Genomic DNA, 19,955 nt, shown 5'->3' with positions numbered 1-19,955 from the left:
CATTGCTCATGTCAGCTAAACTCAGAGAAGTTACCTCATCCTCAGAGAACAACGAGTGGTATGGTCTGTGTAGAAAGCAAAATTTGCAACGTAAAAACCAGAGTTCCTGTGCACTTTACGAGGGAGAGGGTTAGGAGCACCAGACAGGAGTTTCTCAGGTTTCCATCTCGCCTGTTCTCTCGGCCGGGTGGCCATCTCCGCGCAGACGGGGACCCCACCCTGCGGGACTTTGGTTCCTCCTTGCGGACAGGGGGCGCACGCAGCCGTGCCTTTCCTGCCAACTCCTCGAGTGCTCCAGCTCGGCCTTGTGCGACCGCCTCTAGGGTCCGGGACATTTCCTGTTCCGGGGCGTGTGGGACCCGGATGTAAGCGTGCTATATAAGCATTGCTCAAGTCCCACCCCTTTCTTTTTGAGGAAGACGCGGTCGTAGGACTTGCGGATCTTTGGTTCGCACGCTCCTGCTCCTGACTCACCGCTGTTCGCTCTCGCCGAGGAACAAGTCGGTCAGGAAGCCGCGCAGCAGGCATGGTGAGGTGGCAGTCGGCGGCGGGGGGACTCCGGTTTGGAGCTCGTGCTCCTGTAGGGCAGATGCTTTCCGTGTAGGGGCGGAAAGGCGCGTCTGAAATGGTGGGGGAACGCGGGAAGCTTCCGGAAGCTGCCTTTCTCCAGAAGTGGCAGACCATTTTTGGCTTATTGTTCTTTCTCATGTGTCTAACAATAGGCTTTTAAGGATACTGGAAAAACACCCGTGGAGCCGGAGGTGGCAATTCACCGAATTCGAATCACCCTAACGAGCCGCAACGTTAAATCCCTGGAAAAGGGTCAGTGCAGTCGTGCGGTGGGGGCGGGAATTGGACAAAAAGCGCCGAGCTTTGCTCGTTAATGTTAGTGTACAAGGTGGACTCCAAGAACTGAAGTGACAAGTTGCTTACTTTAAAAAGGTAAAGCATGGCCTAAAACTGCTTTCATTGTCATACAGCTGGCGATGAGGAGGTACCTACTGTGTTGAATAACGGTGATAGTTTTATACGCTATTCTGAGCCAGTAGAAGTGAAGGTCTTAAGCCGATTTTAATTGTTTTGATTGTACTGAGAGGTCTTTTTATTTCCTGCAGTGTGTGCTGACTTGATCAGAGGCGCGAAGGAAAAGAACCTGAAAGTGAAAGGACCAGTTCGAATGCCTACCAAGGTAAAGTAAATCGGAGGGGCAGGAAGTAGGAGAGTTGCTTCTGGATGTTGTGTAAATTCGGGTTCTTTAAGAGGTTTGGCTGCCAAAATTGTTAACCCTGATGTTATCTACAAACGCGTATTGAAATTGGTGGTAGATTTCGGTTCCTAGTAAGTATCTAATGTTTAGATATGATCGTTTAATTATTGCTGTTGTGTTCTTGGTGTGGTTTGGTGCTTAACAGGCGCAAGCTCTAAGGGTGGTGTCCTACTACAGTGAAAACAGACCTGGCATTTTCAACCCGTGGTACCTGAAAATCTGTTAGTGTAAATAGGAATCATGCCAAAGGGAAACTAATGAGATGATTAAAAGTGTTTTTCCAGATGTTCTAGGGATAAGTATAAAGCCATAAACACTTGGTTTCCTTTGTCTTTTGCTGCAGACTTTGAGAATCACTACAAGAAAAACTCCTTGTGGTGAAGGTTCTAAGACATGGGATCGTTTCCAGATGAGAATCCACAAGCGACTCATTGACTTGCACAGTCCTTCTGAGATTGTTAAGCAGATTACTTCCATCAGTATTGAGCCAGGAGTTGAGGTGGAAGTCACCATTGCAGATGCTTAAGTCAACTATTTTAATAAATTGATTACCAGTTGTTAACTTTTGTTGATTTTTATTCGGAATACTAGCAGATTTTAGGAATATAAAAGTGTACCATGAGACTTCCACTTTTCAGGTGGAATATATGGGTATCTTAGAATGGTCTATCTTGTTTTCATTGTCGTTTGAGTCATTTGAAAACTGAATTCCGTTAACTACATAATACTGAGAGACCTGACCAGTTGTATTGGACACTGTCAGTTTATAACATTGGCATACCCTAGGAATTCTGATTGATCTGGGGCGTTTGTAATACACAGCCGTGACTGAGAGCCTAGTGCACTAGTAGGCAAGTGCTGAAAATGAGTAACTAATATTTTTAAATGAACCAAGCTTATCGTCTTTAAAAAAGAATTAATTGGCAGAGGCGGAACTAAAACTAAGTTTTAGGGTTTTAGGAACTAAAACTTAAGTTTTAAGATACTTATATTTTCAGTGTTTTATATTTTAATATGAAAGTTTCATGGCATCTCGCTCTGTGGCCCAGACTGGAGTGCAATGGTGCGATCCTGGCGGGTTAAAGCAATTCTCCTGCCTCAGCCCCCCAAGTAGTTGGGATTACAAGTGCCTGCCACCATGCCTGGTTAATTTTTGTATTTATAGTAGAGACGGGGTTTTGCCCTGTTGTTCAGGCTGGTCTCAAACTCCCGACCTCAGGTGATCCCCCTGGCTGGCCTCCCAGACTGCTGGGATTAGAGGCATGGGCCACCATGCCCGGCCCATTTTCACTTTAATATTTTTTAAAAATACTTACATTTTCAGTTTTTGAGACAGTCTCACTCTGTGGTCCAGGCTGGAGTGCAGTGGTGTGATCACTGCAGCTTTGACCTGGGCTCATGCCATCCACCTCAAATTGCCTAGTAACCGGGACTTAACAGGCATGTGGCTACTATGCCCAGCTAATTGTTTTTTGTAGAGGTGAGGTTTTGCCTTGTTTCCCAAGCTGATCTAGAACTCTTAGACTCAAAACCCATCAGCCTGCATTAGCTTCCCAAAGTGCTGGTGTTAGAGGAGTGAGCCACTCACCCAGCCTAGAATTTATAATCATATACCCTTACACATTTGCTAAATGTATTGGGGAAAGTTTCTGTAGATTTATTTTGGAAAAATAAAACATCTATAAACTGTTAAGATTGCCTTCAGAAAATTTTTGAGATTTTTAATAGGATCAAAGTTGGGTAATTCAAGTTTGTCTTTGGATTTGGGCCTAAGCTTTCACACTGAACTCTTCAAATTGACCTTCAATTGAGATATCTGTATACAACCAGCTGCATACTAGGGACCTGCAACTCACAGCTGAAAAGCTCATGTGTCTAAAATGAAATCTTCCCTCCCAGAAGCTCTGTTGTGTGTTCCGTGTCTCAATCCATTGTCCACTGAAGTCTCAGTTCAAACATTGGAGTCACCCCTTGCCCCTGCCCTGCTGTTACCCAATATCCAATTCTTTTTGAGTGTACTTCGGATCTCAAGAAGACAAACCCAATTAACATCAAGGATTTGAATGGAACTGAGTCTGGAATGAATTATGCCACATTGCTAAATTTAAACCAGTTTATCTTTGGGAGCTGTTTAGGTAGCAGTTAATAAGACCATTTTAAAATGGAATACCTGTTCATATGTGGCCCCCAGACAGAAATACCTAAGAACTTTAAATGCAGCATAGCAGTCTTTGGAGCACACGTGTCTTGAGAACTGATTGAGGAAATAATTCTGAAAGCAATGTCACTAAAGTCCAGAGAACATACTGTGAAAAATATGCTTCAGTAAATCAGTAGTGGAAGGACAGCTTCATGGCTTTCCCTAAATTGTGAACTTTCACAATGGTGAAAGTGTTGAATTAAAGCTATATGTAATTGAGAACCTGTATTACAGCTAAAATAGCACTTAAATATTTGAAACTGCTGTTATCTTCAATTTCTCAAACACTTAAAAATACCTGCATGGAAATAAAACTGCAGGGCCTTTGAATATAGGGAATTAAGGGTAGATTAAATAGTGGTAATGATGCCAATAATTCTATGCAAGTTACAGGCCGTCTTGTATGGATGGGGAGTTAGGAAGGTTGAAAATAGGGTATCTCTCCAGTGCTTGCTTTATTTGGATTTGCAGAGCCCTGCTTCTGGTGTAGAAATGTAAACTAGCAATAAGCAAGGGAACAAACCACCATAGCTGTTCATTGCTGGGTCAGAGTTTTTTTTTTTTTTTAAATTTGAGACAGTTTTGCTCTGTCACCCAGGTTGGAGTGCAGTAGTGCGATCATGGCTCACTTGAACTCCCTGGCTCAACCGATCCTCCTGCCTCAACCTCAGGTAGGTGGGACCACAGGCTCGCACCATGACGCCTGGCCCGGCTAATTTTTTTTGTGGAGATGGGGTCTCGCCATGTTGCCCAGGCTGGTCTCAAACTCCTGTGCTCAGGCGATCCACCCTTCTCGGCCTCCCAAAGTGCTAGGGTTATAGGTGAGAGCCACTATACCCAGACTGGATTAGATGTCTTCGCATGACATCGGTAGAGTGCCTGTGTGTATGCTCTGGATATAAAATGAACAGGCAAGAGTATAGAAGTAGAATCTCTAGCCATACAGTCAGACAGATGGCTCCAAAATTAGTTAGTTGGTTATGGAGACTTTATCAAGTTACTTGACTTTGAGCCTCAGTCATGTGCCAAATGAGCATACTAATAGTATCTATCTAAAATGCATATATGGGTGTTCACTGTCCCTCTGGGAGACATTTTCCAAACAAACCAAGACTAACTTGTTAAGGGAATAGATTTCTCTCACTGGCACAGGATATGCTCTAGCTGACCCATGATACTGCATTGAATTACAGTGTTTCCTAGGTGTCTGTGTGGGATCAGTTCAGTACCTCTCTTGAATACCAAAATTGAGGAAGCTCAAGTCCCTGATACAAAATGGCATAGTATTTGCATATAATCTATGGCATCCTCCTGTATAATTTGTCATCTCTAGATTACTTGTAATACCTAATACAATGTAAATGGTATGTAAGTAGTTGTTCTGCTGTATTTAAGGAATAATGACAAGAAAAAGAATGTCTATACATGTGCAGTAGAGACAATTTTTTTTCTGAATATTTCTGACCTACAATTGATTGAATCTACAGATGCAGAACCCATGGATATGGAGGGCCAGCAGTACACTTTGAGAAGTGTATTTGAATCCCCTGGGACATGTCCTTTTTAACTGTATTCTCCTCTGCCAAAATAGTGACCAAGCAGGTTTACGTGGAGAAATGGCCAAAGCTGAAATGTGTTCTTTTTTTGTTTAATTGTACTTCAGTCGATGCAACTGAAATTTTATCTTTTGAAAGTAGGAGGAACTACGGCTGGGTGGGGTGGCTCACGCCTGTAATCTCAACACATTGGGAGGCCAAGGTGGTTGGATCACCTGAGGTCAGGAGTTCAAGACCAGCCTGGCCAACATGGTGAAACCCCGCCTCTGCTAAAAATACAAAAATTAGCCAGGCGTGGTGGCAAGCACCTGTAATCCCAGCTACTTGGGATGCTGAAGCAGGAGAATCTCTTGAACCTAGGAGGCAGAGGTCGCAATGAGCCACTGCACTCCAGCCTGGGCAATAGAGCTAAACTCAATCTCACAAAAAAAAAAAAAAAAAAAAGAAAAAGAAAAAGTGAATCAGAGGCACAAAATCAATCCTTATTTCCTTCATCCTAAGAATAATAGCATATTTCACTTTCATAGAAAAACTCTTCCTTTAATTTGTGGAGATGAAAATTAAACCAAATCCTTCTATACCGTTTGTTCTGTAAACTGCTCTTTATTTACTTATTTTTGCCTTACATATTGTGCATATCTTTCTAAATTAACTTAAAAAGAACTCACCCCATGGATCATCTGAGGTCAGGAGTTCAAGACCAGCCTGACCAACATGGTGAAACCCCGTCTCTACTAAAAAATACAAAATTAGCTGGGCATGCCTGTAGTCCCAGCTACTCGGGAGGCTGAGGCACGAGAACCACTTGAACCCGGGAGGCGAAGGTTTCCAGCCCGGGCGACAGACCGAGACTCTGTCTCAAATAAAAAAGATATTTTCACCAGAGAATATGGAAATGTTTAATTTTAAGAAACACTATCAAATTGAGGCTTTCAAGGAATACATTTGTATTCCTCCCAGGAGTCAGTACAATATATATCTGATGTACAAAAAAAAAATCGCTCATTATTTTAGCCCTACCCTCCATTTGTCTCTTTTCTTTCTGGGACTCCTATTGATTGCTGACCTTCTGAAGGTCTTGTGTGTCTCTCACCTTTCTTTCATAACCTCTCTTAATTTTTTTTTTTTTTTTTTTAGACAGAGTCTTGCTCTGTCACCCAGGCTGGAGTGCAGTGGTGTGATCTCAGCTCACTGCAACCTCTGCCTCCTGGGTTCAAGCAATTCTCCTGTCTCAGCCTCCTGAGTAGCTGAGATTATAGGTGTGCACCAGCGTTCCCAGCTGATTTTTGTATTTTATGTAGAGACGGGATTATGCCATGTTAGCCAGGCTAGTCTCAAACTCCTGAGCTCAGGTGATCCACACACCTCAGCAAATCCTTTAAATTGTACATTCTGTGATATTTCCTTGACTTTGTTATCCAGCACTTCTATTGATTATTTTCATTTTGATTATCTTGGGTTTTTAAAAACTCCTTTATGATGGAAAATTCCAAACATACACAAAAGTAGAGAGAGAATGGTATAATAAAGCCACTCAGTTTTAAAGATTGTCAATACCAGTTTTATTTCATGTGTGACTCCACCACCTTCTTCAACCAGCCTTCAGATTATTTGGAAGCAAATTTCAGACATCATATTTTACTCATACATTTTCTAGTATCTAAATCTGAAAGATAAAGACTCTTTTTAACAGTTCTGTAGCATTAATTATACTCATACTGTTGTGCAACAAATATCCAGAAGTCTTTTTATCTTGTGAAACTGAACCTCTTACCCATTAATCACTAACTCCCTTTTTTTTTTTTTCACTCTGAACCCTTGGCAACCACAATTTTACTTTCTTTTTCTATGAGTTTGATTACTTGATACTTCATGTGAGTGGAATCATATAATATGTGTCTTTTTGTGACTGACATTTTATTTAGCTTAATGTCTTCAAGTTTGACCCATGCCGTATCATGTGGCAGGATTTTTCTTCTTTTTTAAGGCTGAATGATATCTCAATATATGTATATATACTGCTTTTAAAAAATTCATTCATCTGTTGAACATTGAGATTGTTCCCACCTCTTGGCTATTGTGAATAATGCTATAATGAACATGAGTATGCAAATATGTATTTGAGATTTTGCCTTGAATTATTTTGGATATATACCAAGTGAGATTGCTGGATCATACGGTATTTCTATTTTACATTTTTTAAGGAATCTCCATACTGTTGCACCATTTTGCATTCCCATCAGGGGATCCAGTTTCTCCAAATCCTCACCAATACTTCATTTTTTTTTTTTTTTATAGTAGCCATCCTAATGGGTGTGAAGTGATACCTCATTGTGGTTTTGATTTGTACTTCTGTAATGATTAATGAAGTTGAGCATCTTTTTATATGCTTGTTGGCCATTTCTTTCTTTTCTTTCTTTCTTTTTTTTTTTTTTTTTTTTGAGACAGAGTCTTTGTCGCCCAGGCTGGAATGCAGTGGCACGATCTTGGCTCACTGCAACCTCTGCCCCATGGGTTCAAGCAATTCTCCTGCCTCAGTCTCCCAAGTAGCTGGGATTACAGGGGCATGCCACCACGCCCAGCTAACTTTTATATTTTTAGTAGAGACAGGGTTCACAATGGTGGCCAGGCTGGTCTTGAACTCCTGACCTCGTGATCTGCCTACCTCTGCCTCCCAAAATGCTAGGATTAAAGGCGTGAGCCACTGCTTTTAGCAAGCTTGTTGGTCATTTCTATATCTTCTTTATAGAACTACCTATTCAAGTCCTTTGCCCTTTTCTGTTCTTTTCCTTTTTTTTGAGACGGAGTTTTGCTCTTGTTGCTTAGGCTAGAGTGCAATGGTGCGATCTCGGCTCACCGCAACCTCCACCTCCTGCGGTTTAAGCGATTCTCCTGCCTCAGCCTCCTGAGCAGCTAGGATTACAGGCATGCACCACCACACCCAGGTAATTTTTTGTATTTTTAGTAGAGACGAGGTTTCACCATGTTGGCCAGGCTGGACTCAAACTCCTGACCTTAGGTGATCCACCCGCCTTGGCCTCCCAAAGTGCTGAAATTACAGGCATGAGCCACTGCGCCTGGCTATTTGCCCATTTTTTTAAAGTGGGTTATTTCTGTTTTTGTGAGTTGTATGAGTTCTTTATATTTTCTGGATATTAATCCCTTATCACGTAGATGATTTGCAAGTATTTTCTTTCGTTTTGTAGGTTGCCTTTTTACTCTCTCGGCTATGTACTTTCATGGACAAAAGTTTTAAAGTTTGATATAATGTAATCACATCAAACTTTAAAATCTTTGATTTCGTTGCCTATGTTTTGGACATCATATCTAACAAATCATTGCCAAATCCCATGTTATGAAGACTTTCCTCTATGTTTTTTTCTAGAAGTTTGATAGTTTTAGGTCTTACCGTTTGGTTTTTAATCCATTTTGAGTTTATTTTTGTATATTGTGTAAGGTAAGCATAATCAGCCGGGCACGGTGGCTCAAGCCTGTAATCCCAGCACTTTGGGAGGCCGAGACGGGCGGATCACGAGATCAGGAGATCGAGACCATCCTGGCTAACACAGTGAAACCCCGTCTTTACTAAAAAATACAAAAAGAACTAGCCAGGCGAGGTGGCGGGCACCTGTAGTCCCAGCTACTCGGGAGGCTGAGGCAGGAAAATGGTGTGAACCCAGGAGGCGGAGCTTGCAGTGAGCTGAGATCCGGCCACTGCACTCCAGCCTGGGCAAGAGAGCGAGACTCCGCCTCCAAAAAAAAAAAAAAAAAAAAGCATAATTTTTGTGTATCCTGTAAGGGTTCCACTTTATGGCTTTTGCCTGTAGATATACAGTTTTCCCAACACCATTTGTTGAAGAGACTGTTCTTTCTCCATTCAGTGGACTTGGAACCCCTGCTAAAGACAATTTTACCACATACACAATGATTTATTCCTGGACTCTCTATCTTATTCCACTGGCCTATTTGTTGTTATGCTCATGCTGCCTACAAGAGCTTTAATTATTGTGGCTTTATAATATGTTTTGAAATCAGAAGTGTGAGTCCTCCAATCCTATTCATTTTCAAAACTGTTTTGGCTATTTGTTACCCCTTGAGAGTCCACGTGAATTTACAGATACATTTTTCTATTTCTGCAAAAATGCCATTTGTACTTTGATAGGAATTGTGTTGAATCTGCAGATAGATCTCTTTGGGTAGTATTAACATCTTAACAATATTCAGTATTCTAATCCATAAACATAGGATGTCTTTACATTTATTTGAATCTTCTTTTATTTCTTTTAGCAATATTTTGTGGTTTTCAGTGTATGAGTCTTTCACCTCCTTGGTTAAGTTTATTCCTACGCATTTTATTCTTTTTGGTGCTATTGAAAATTGGATTGTTGCCGGGCGCGGTGGCTCACACCTGTAATGCCAGCATTTTGGGAGGCTGAGGCAGGGGGCTCATGAGGTCAGGAGTTCAATACCAACCTGGCCAAGATGGTGAAACCTCATCTCTACTAAAAAATACAAAAAAAATTAGGTGGGTGTGGTGGCAGGCGCCTGCAATCCCAGCTATTCAGGAGGCTGAGGCAGAGAATTGCTTGAACCCAAGAGGTGGAGTTTGCAGTGAGCTGAGATCACACCATTGCACTCCAGCCTGGGTGACAAGAGTGAGACTCCATCTCATTAAGAAAAAAAAAGAAAAAAAAATTGGATTGTTTTCTTAGTTTACTTGCCAGATTATTTACTGTTAGTGTATAGAAATGCACCTGATATTTGTATTAATTTTGTGTGCTGCAATTTTGCTGAATTTGTTCATTAGTTTTTAATCTTTTGTGATATAATACTGTGTTGTCTGTGAATAAAGAGAACTTACTTCTTTCCTTTCAGTTTGGATGTATTTTATTTCTCTTTCTTGGGTAATTGAACTACCTAGGACTTCCACCACTATGTTCATAGAAGTTGCAAGAGTGAGCCTTCCTTGCCTTGTTCCTGATCTTAGAGGAACAGCTTTCAATTGTTTACTATTGAGTGTAATATTAGCTGTAAGCTTTTCATATATAGTTTGTATTACGTTGAGGTGGTTTCCTTCTATCCTAGTTTATTGAATGTTTTAAAATTTTAATTCTCCTTAAAATGTTTTGTAGAATTCAACTGTGAAATCCTCTGGTCCTGGGGTTTTCTTTGTTGGGAGGTTTTTGGTTGCTGATTCAATCTCCTTACTAGTCGTAAGTCTGTTTGGGTTTTTTATTTCTTCATGAATTAGTTCTGGTATGCTGTATATTTCTAGGAATGTGTCCATTTCTTCTAGATTACCGAATTTGCTGGTGCATAATTGTTCATTGTATTCTTGTAAATCCTTTTAATTTCTGTAGCATCATTTATAATGTCCCATATGGCATTTCTAATTTTAGTTATCTTCTCTCTTTTATCTTGGTTAATCTAGCTAAGAGTTTGCCAATTTTTTGACCATTTCAAAAAACCAACCCTTAGTTTCATTTTAAAATTTCATTTATATCTCTGTTCTAATCTTAGTTATTTTCTTCTCTTTTTTACTAACTTTGGGTTTCATTTTTTCTCCTTTTTCTTAAGGTTTAAAAGGTTTTCTTGAGGTATAAAATTAGGTTGTTTCTTTTGGCCATTTCTCCTTCTCTTTTCTTAGAGATACAGTATGGCTCTGTCACCCCAGATGGAATGCAGTGGAAGGATCACAGCTCACTGCAACCTTGAACTCCTGGGCTCAAGCAATCTTACTACCTCAGCCTCCTGAGCAACTAGAACTACAGGGCCACTATGTCTGGCTATTTTTCATTTATTATTATTTTTTGTAGAGATGGGTTCTCACTATGTTGCCAGGCTGGTCTTGAACTCCTGGTTTTAAGCAATTCTCCTACCTTGGCCTCCCAAAGATCTGGGATTACAGGCATGAGGCACCACACCTGGCCTGTTTCTTCTTTTTTAATGTAAGCATTTACAGCTATAATCTTCCTTCTTGATAATGCTTTCACTGCATCCCATAAGTTTTGATATATTATATTTTCATTTTCATTTGTCTCAAGATATTTTGTAATTTCTCTTGTGATTTTCTTTCTTTTTTCTTTTTTTTTTTTTTGAGGCAGAGTCTCACTCTGATGCCCAGGCTGGAGTGCAGTAGTGCAATCTTGGCTCACTACAACCTCTGCCTCCTGGGTTCAAGCAATTCTCCAGCCTCAGCCTCCCGAGTAGCTGGGATTACAGGCTCCCGCTACCACACCCGGCTAATTTTTTATATTTTTAATAGAGACGGGGTTTCACTGTTAGCCAGGCTGGTCTCGAACTCCTGATCTCAAGTGATCTGCCTGCCTCAGCCTCCCAAAGTGCTGCGATCACAGGTGTGAGCCACCGTGCCTGGCTTAGAAATGGGGTTTCACCATGTTGGCCAGGCTGGTCTCAAACTCCTGATCTGAGGTCATCTACCCACCTCAGCCTCCCAAAGTCCTGGGATTACAGGCATGAGCCACTGTGCCCGGCCTCTTGTGGTTTCTTCTTTGACTCATTGGTTGTTTAATAGTTTGCTGTTTAATTTCCACATGTGTGGGGATTTTCCATTTTCCTTCTGCTGCTGATTTCTAGTTTCATTCTATTGTGGTTGGAAACGATACTTTGTATGATTTCCGTCTTCTTAAATTTGTTAAGACTTGTTCTGTGGCCTAACCTGTGATTTATTCTGGAGAGGGATCTCTGCACTTGAGAAGAATGTGTATTCTGCTCTTGTTGGATGGAGTGTTCTCTATATGTCTATCAGGTCTAATTGGTCTATAATGTTCAAGTCTTGTTTCCTCATTGATCTTCTGTCTGGATGACTTAGTCTACTTTGTCTGACAGTAGAATGGCCACCTCTGCTCTCTTTTGGTTACCATTTGCATGGACTATCTTTTTCCATTTTTTCACTTTCAGCCTATGTGCATCCTAGATCTAAAGTGTAAAATTGTATCTCTTATGTGAAAGCATATAGTTGGATCTTGCTTTTTTTTTTTTTTTTAATTCATTCAACCAATCTGTGTCTTTTGATTGGGGAGTTTAATTCATTTATATTTAAATTAATTACAGTTAATAAATGACTTACTATTGCCATTTTGTTGTTTTCTGTGTATCTTGTAACTATTTTTTCTCTTTCCTCTTGTACTGCCTTCCTTTGTGTTTCATTAATTTATTTTTATTTATTTATTTATTTTTGAGATGGAGTTTCGCTCTTGTTGCCCGAGCTGGAGTGCAGTGGCACGATCTCGGCTCACTGCAACCTCCACCTCCTGGCTTCAAGTGATTCTCCTGCCTCAGCCTCCAGAGTAGCTGGGATTACAGGCATGCACCACCATGCCTGGTTAATTTTTTGTTTTTAGTAGAGACGGGGTTTCACCATGTTAGCTGAGCTGGTCTCAAACTCCTGACCTCAAGTGATCTGACCACCTCAGCCCCCTAAAGTGCTGAGATTACAGGTGTGAGCCACCTCGCTCAGCCTCATTAATTTTTGTAGCGACATGCTTTGATTCCCTCCTCTTTTCCTTGTGTGTAGCTTCTATAAGTATTTTCTTTGTAGTTACTATGGGGATTATATAAAACATATTAAAGTTACAATAATGTATTTTAAACTGATACAACTTAACTTCAATCACTTACAAAAACTACTTTGTTACATATTTGTCTGCTGGTGAATTTTTCAGTTCAGCTATTTTTCTACTCCAGATAGTGTTTTTCTTTTTTATAGATTTCATTTCTTTATTGATATTCTCATTTTATTCATGCATTGTCTTTCTGACTTTGTTTAGTTGTCTATTTGTGTTCTCTTTTAGCTAATTGAGCTTCTCTATAATGATTATTTTTAATTGTTTATCAGCTAATTCATAGTTCTCCACTTCTTTAGAGTTGCTTGCTGAAGATTTATTTTGTTCATTTTATTGGGCCATTGTGTTGGTCTGCTTCTGTGTTGCTGTAAAGAAACACCTGGGGCTGGGTAATTTATATAGCAAAGAAGTTTAATTGGCTCATGGTTCTGCAGGCTGTACCAGCATGGATCCAGCATCTGCTTCTGGTGAAGGCCTCAGGAAACTTAATCATGGTGGAAGGCAAAGTGGGAGCAAGCACATCACATGGCAAAAGTGGGAGCAAGAGAGCAAGGGTAGAGGTGCCACACACTTTTAAACAACTAGATGTCATGTGAATTCAGAGTGAGAAATCACTTATAACCAAGGGGATAGTGCTAAACCATCCATGAAGGATCCACTGCCATGATTCAGTCACCTCCTACCAGGCCCCACCTCCAACGCTGGTAATCACATTCACATTTCAACATGAGATTTGGAGGGGACAAACATCCGAACCATATCAGCTATGTTTCCCTCTTTTGTATGTCTTGTGACATCTTGTTGGGATTGTCTCTTCCAGTCCATATGGACTGGCTTCATATAGGAGATCTCCACAAGAAGCCTGACCATAGATGGTGGGCGACTTCTCAAACTTTTCTTGGGGATGCATTTTCTTTCTTTATTATTTATTTATTTATTTATTTATTTATTTATTTATTTATTTTGAGACAGATTTATTTCTTTTTTGAGATGAAGTCTCATTCTGTTGCCCAGGCTAGACTGCAGTGGCATGATCTCTGCTCACTACAACCTCTGCCTCCCAGGTTCAAGAGATTCTTCTGCCTCAGCACCCCCAAGTAGCTGGGACTACAGGCATATGCCACCATGCCCGGCTAATTTTTGACTACAGGCACGTGCTACCATGCCCAGCCGGGGATGCATTTTCTCTGGGCCTGTGTGTGTAATTTTCTTTTACTTATTTTTTATTTGTAGAGACAAGTTCTCACTATGTTGCCCAGGCTGGTCTCAAAACTCCTGAGCTCAAGCCATCCTTCTGCCTTGGCCTGCCAAAGTGTTAGGATTATAGTGTTAGGATTATAGGCATGAGCTACTGCACGTGTGTGTGTCTGTGTATGTGTGTAATGTTCTAGTTAAAAAGCTTGCCCCTGTTTTCTCAGGCGTTCATGATCTCTTACTCCCTCTGGTGTCTGTCTTCAGTACTGTAGCTTTCCTGTAGCAACTCATGTGACACTTAGTTTTGTTCAGTGGTCCCCAACCTATCATCCAAACTATGTGTCTTCTGCTCTGAGTTCACTGAGTCAGGCAAGGCAGAAACCAGTCTGTTGGACGGCCCCCAGAAAGCCAGGATGTTGTGCTCATGTTTCACTCTTCTTTATCCCTTGGCTGGGAGTTGTGAGTTTTCTTCCACTCCATGTTGCATTGGGAATGGAGAGGGGTTAGGGTTGGCAAAATGTAAGACATTTTCCTACCCACTTTGATGAAGTTCATCTTGGCTTTGTACGCACCCGAGTGCTGCGACCTCTTTGGTTTCTGGAGCTGTCACAAAGGCAATTTGGTCTGCATATTGTTGTTAAGTTGGTGTCTCCTTGGGAAAACGGGACTGGGGTTTCCTATTCTGCCACCTTGCTATTATCGCTCTAATGACTTTTTTTTTTTTTTTTTTTTTGAGACATAGTTTCACTCTTGTTGCCCAGGCTGGATTGCAATGGCGTGATCTCGGCTCACTGCAATCTCCGCCTCCTGGGTTCGGGTGATTCCCCTGCCTCAGCCTCCTGAGTAGCTGGGATTACAGGTGTCTGCTACCACGCCCGGCTAATTGTTTTGTATTTTTAGTAGAGATGGGGTTTCACCATGTTGGCCAGGCTGCTCTTGAACTCCTGTCCTCAAGTGATCCACCTGTCTCGGCCTCCCAAAGTGCTGGGATTAACAAGCGTGAGCCACCGTGCCTGTCTCGAAGGACTGTTTTAAAAACATAATTGCATATCATTATAAAAGCTAACAGTAACAATTCTTAATTTTTTTTTTTTTTTTTTTGAGACGGAGTCTCGCTCTGTCGCCCAGGCTGGAGTGCAGTGGCCTGATCTCAGCTCACTGCAAGCTCCGCCTCCCGGGTTCACGCCATTCTCCTGCCTCAGCCTCCCGAGTAGCTGGGACTACAGGCGCCCGCCACCTCGCCCGGCTAGTTTTTTGTAGTTTTAGTAGAGACGGGGTTTCACTGTGTTCACCAGGATGGTCTCGATCTCCTGACCTCGTGATCCACCCGTCTCGGCCTCCCAAAGTGCTGGGATTACAGGCTTGAGCCACCGCGCCCGGCCGGTTTTTTTTTTTTTTAATGAGATCGGGGTCTTGCTCTGTTTCCCAGCCTAGAGTACAATAGCATGATCATAGCTGACTGCAGCGTCGACCTCCCAGGCCTCCTGAGTAGCTGGGACCTCAGGCGTGTGCCACTATGCCCAGCTAATTTTTTTTTTTTTTTTTTTTTTTTTTTGAGACGGAGTCTCGCTCTGTCGCCCAGGCTGGAGTGCAGTGGCGCGATCTCGGCTCACTGCAAGCTCCGCCTCCCGGGTTCACGCCATTCTCCTGCCTCAGCCTCCCGAGTAGCTGGGACTACAGGCGCCCACAACCGCGCCCGGCTAATTTTTTGTATTTTTAGTAGAGACGGGGTTTCACCGTGGTGTCGATCTCCTGACCTTGTGATCCGCCCGCCTCGGCCTCCCAAAGTGCTGGGATTACAGGCGTGAGCCACCGCGCCCGGCCTTTTTTTTTTTTTTAAAGAGATGGGTGTCTCATTATGTTGCCCAAAGTCTCAAACTCTGGCGCTCAAGCTATCCTCCCACTGTGGTCTCCCAAAGTGCTGGGATTACAGGCATGAGCCCCTGTGCAGGGTCAACAATTTTTTTTTTTTTTTTTTTGAGACGGAGTCTTGCTTTGTGCTCAGGCTGGAGTGCAGTGGTGTGATCTTAGCTCACTGCAACCTCCGCCTCTCAGGTTTAAGCAATTCTCCTGCCTCAGCCTCCCAAGTAATGGATTATAGGCGTGTGCCACCATGCCCAGCTAATTTTTGTATTTTGAGTAGAGACAGGGTTTTGCCATGCTGGCCAGGCTGGCCTCAAACTCCAGACCGCAGGTTATCCACCCACCTCAGCCTCCCAAAGTGCTGAGATTACAGGCATGAGCCACTGCGCCTGGCCCTCAACAATTTTTAATATCATGAAATATCCAATAGTGTTCAAATTTCCTTGAGTGTTTTTACTTCTTATTTGTTTGAATCAAGATCGAATAGGTTGATGTTTCTTAAATCTCTTTTTAATCTAGTAGTTTCTTTCCATATAAGAAGGCATATAGGTACAGACAATCCTCATTTTACTCAGTAGTATGAGACCAAAGAAGATAACTATACAGCCAGGCACGGTGGCTCACGCCTGTAATCCCAGCACTTCGGGAGGCCGAGGCGGGTAGATCACGAGGTCAGGAGTTCGAGACCAGCCTGGCCAACATAGTGAAACCCTGTCTCTACTAAAAATACAAAAATTAGTCGGGGATGGTAGTCCCAGCTACTTGGGAGGCTAAGACAGGAGAATCACTTGAACCCGGGAGGGAGAGGTTGTGGTGAGCCGAGATCACACCACTGCACTCCAGCCTGGGTGACAAGCGTGAAACTCTGTCTCAAAAACAAAAACAAAAGCAAAAAAAAGAACCATACAAGCTGAGAATATGCAAAAGGATCATAATAATAGGGAAATTTTTTATTGTTCTATGACCTGTAAAAAAAATTTTTTTTTTTGAGACAGACTCTTGCTCTGTCACCCAGGCTGGAGTGCAGTGGCCGGATCTCAGCTCACTGCAAGCTCCGCCTCCCGGGTTTACGCCGTTCTCCTGCCTCAGCCTCCCGAGTAGCTGGGACCACAGGCGCCCGCCACCTCGCCCGGCTAGTTTTTTTGTATTTTTTAGTAGAGACGGGGTTTCACCGTGTTAGCCGGGATCGTCTCTCGATCTCCTGGCCTCGTGATCCGCCCGTCTCGGCCTCCCAAAGTGCTGGGATTACAGGCTTGAGCCACCGCGCCCGGCCAACCTGTAAAATTTTTGTGAAAACATTAAAAATCCTCTTACTGGGAGGGGGAAGGGATAACATTAGGAGATACACTTAATGTAAATGACAAGTTAATGGGTGCAGCACACCAACATGGCACATGTATACATATGTAACAAACCTACACATTGTGCACATGTACCCTAGAACTTAAAGTATAATAATAGTTAAAAAAGTCTCTTACTGTGAGTTATCAATGTAAAGGGAAATGGAAAATAATAAAAAAGTAAAACTAATATTTAACACACTGTCATCTAATACGTTAGCAATATTGAGAATTAAAGCATTGTATTTCTTTCTTTAAAAAATTCAGTTGTTATTTGAACAGTATTTGCTTTCTTTACTCATCGTATAACTTATAAGAATTTTTTAGGCCAGGTATGGTGGCTCATGTCTGTAATCCCAGCACTATGGGAGGTCAAGGCAGGTGGATCATCTGGGTCAGGAGTTTGAGACCAGCCTGGCCAACACGGTGAAACCCTGTCTCTACTAAAAATACAAAAATTGGCTGGGCATGGTGGTGTGTGCCTGTGATCCCATCTACTTGGGAGGCTGAGGTGGGAAAATTCCTTGAACCCAGGAGGTGGAGGTTGCAGTGAGCCAAGACCAAGCCATTGCACTCCAGCCTGGAAGTTTAAAAAAAAAAAAAAAAAAGAATTTTTTTCCATGCCTTGATGAACCATCATACTATGAACTTTGAATCAGCTTCCAACATTTTATCCTTTGTGCTTTCAATGTCATGAAATATTTCTAGATTTTCATTAATATAAAGTTTGTTGATAGTGTCACTTCTTCTGGGTCATTTTCTTTTTTTTTTTTAGAGACAGAGTCTTGATCTGTTGCCCAGGCTGCAGTGTAGCAGTGCGATCTCGGCTCACTGCGACCTCTGCTTCCCGTGTTCAAGCAATTCTCCTGCCTCAGTCTCCTGAATAGCTGGGATTACAGGCATGTGCCACCACTCCTAGCTAATTTTTGTATTTTTTTTTTTTTTGGTAGAGATGGGATTTCACCATGTTGGCCAGGCTGGTCTCAAACTCCTGACTTCAGATGATCCACCCACCTCAGCCTCCCGAAGTGCTGGGATTACAGGCATGAGCCACCACACCCGGCCTCTTCTGGGGCATTTTCATTCTTTTCATCACAACAACTTTCCTCATTCATGTCAATAAATCTGCCTTCACTAAGTTCCTCTGGCTACACATCTAGAATTTCTCAGATGTTAGTAGTATCCACATGCTCGTGGTCAACTATTTTTCTTAAACTCCATTTACATTTGATTTAAATTTCACTTCCAGCATTATCACTTTTTGTTTCTTCGGTATGCTTTTGTCTTTGTTGTCCAGTTCCCTGTTCTGTTCATTTTTGTGAAATGTTATGTGGGTTTATCACTGGGAGATAAGGAGGTAACACAACTACATGCTTTGCTATCTTTGCAGTCTCCATGAGAACTGAATGACAGATGTGTGACGACCAGACTTTGAAAGAAGTGACATGATCATGATTGATCACTGATCGTTGTGTGTATGTTATTTACTTAGTGATTTGTGGACTGAAAAGCTAGCCATGAAATTTGTACTTTATGCAGTTACTCATAATTAATATACCATGCTAACTGATGTTTGAAATGTGTTATTGAAGGACAGGTATTATTTACCTAGACTATTATAATTGAAATTCATGCTTATCAGAACTTTGAAAAGCAAGGAATGCCTGTTTTAGGATTAGCTTTGATTCTTCAGGAGCAGTTGTCTCATTTGGCTTTTCTCTCTAAAGCTACTGTTTTCCCTGTATTTCTGGGAATCTTGGATTTCTTTTATTTATAATGAAGCATTAAAATTAAATTTTTCTTTCTAGGAACAGGTTTGGATTTTCCCTGTCCTTATGTAGCTATACCAGGTTCTCTTATGTGTCCTCCTCTGACATTAGGATTTGCATGGACTTCCCTTTTGGGTACACCTGTAGGAAGCTATATGGAGGATCCCTCACAACAGACACCACGAAAATACTAAAATGAAGAGCAATAATCCTCACACTTGACACTTAGCCCTTCCCAGGGTTTTTTCAACTTATAAATGGGTACAGCTTCCTTTAACCATGGTGAGGCTGGGGCTTGTGGCACAGGCTACCTGGCATAGGTATTTCATTAACACACTGCTAAATCTTAATGTAAGCCCCTGTTTTCAGCCTCCTTCTAACTCCTACATTCTGCACCAGACTTATCCCCACCTAGGACTGCCAGAGCCCCAGGAAAAGCAGTTCCCACCCCCACAACCCAATCTGAGCACATCCTCAGGTGTGGCCCCCTTCGCTTTGTTTCATCTTTTACCAGGCCTTCCACAACTTTTGAATTCCAGACAGTTGTTGAAATCACAAGTCTGTATCCATTCTCTTTGTTACTGATTTATTCCTTGGTTTTCCTCTGCAAGAATTTCATGAGGTCTCCAGGCAGAGAGAAAGCAACTATCATTACTGAGTCTGCAATTCTAGGCTGAGATTTAATTGATTCTTAAAGTTTCTCAAGTGTCTCTTTTATGTAGATAACTCCTCTAGGACCCTTCTCATTATGAAGAGAGGGAGGGTAGCACAGTGCTTAAGGGTAGAGGCTCCTGAGCCAGACTATGTGGATTTCAAATTTGGCTCTGCTGTTTCTCAGCTGAGACTTTGCCTATGTTACTTACAATCTTGTACCTCAGTTTTCTCATCTATAAAATAATGCCTCATGGAACTGTTTGAAGAGTAAATGAGCTAATATTTTTAATGTTACCAAGGACAGTGCTTGGCAGAGAGTACGAGCTATGTAAGTATTTGAAAATGAGGCTGGGCCAGGTGGCTCACGTCTGTAATCCCAGCACTTTGGGTGGCCAAGGCGGGTAGATCACTTGAGGTCAGGAGTTCGAGACCAGCCTGGCCAACATGGCGAAACCCCATCTCTAGCAAAAATACAATAATTAGCCGGGCATAGTGGTGCATGCCTGTAATCCCAGTAACTTGGAGG

The 19,955-nt window shown here is 42.0% G+C and overlaps 1 protein-coding gene and 1 non-coding gene across 2 annotated transcripts; both read left to right on the top strand.

The window, feature by feature from the left end:
* Positions 1–406: 406 nt before the first annotated feature.
* On the top strand, positions 407–2,960 carry RPS20 (ribosomal protein S20). The gene is made up of 4 exons (XM_015454767.3): positions 407–529; positions 723–822; positions 1,116–1,189; positions 1,611–2,960. The coding sequence occupies exons 1-4, from the start codon at positions 527–529 to the stop codon at positions 1,791–1,793; spliced, it is 360 nt and encodes a 119-aa protein (XP_015310253.1). The 5' UTR covers positions 407–526; the 3' UTR covers positions 1,794–2,960.
* LOC123575425 (small nucleolar RNA U54) lies at positions 982–1,048 on the top strand. The gene has a single exon (XR_006700712.1). It is a non-coding gene; the product is annotated as a small nucleolar RNA U54 (small nucleolar RNA).
* Positions 2,961–19,955: the final 16,995 nt, after the last annotated feature.

This window comes from Macaca fascicularis, chromosome 8 (assembly GCF_037993035.2).
Source record: "Macaca fascicularis isolate 582-1 chromosome 8, T2T-MFA8v1.1".
NCBI lineage: Eukaryota > Metazoa > Chordata > Mammalia > Primates > Cercopithecidae > Macaca > Macaca fascicularis.
Note: the sequence above shows the minus strand (reverse complement) of the source record. Positions and strands in the feature narration are given on the sequence as shown.

What these genes read in the sequence shown, in the direction of transcription:
- RPS20 (XM_015454767.3), top strand. An exon ending in CGTTAAATCCCTGGAAAAGG is followed by an intron (nt 823 to 1,115) that starts GTCAGTGCAGTC and finishes TATTTCCTGCAG; the next exon opens with TGTGTGCTGACTTGATCAGA. An exon ending in CAGTTCGAATGCCTACCAAG is followed by an intron (nt 1,190 to 1,610) that starts GTAAAGTAAATC and finishes CTTTTGCTGCAG; the next exon opens with ACTTTGAGAATCACTACAAG.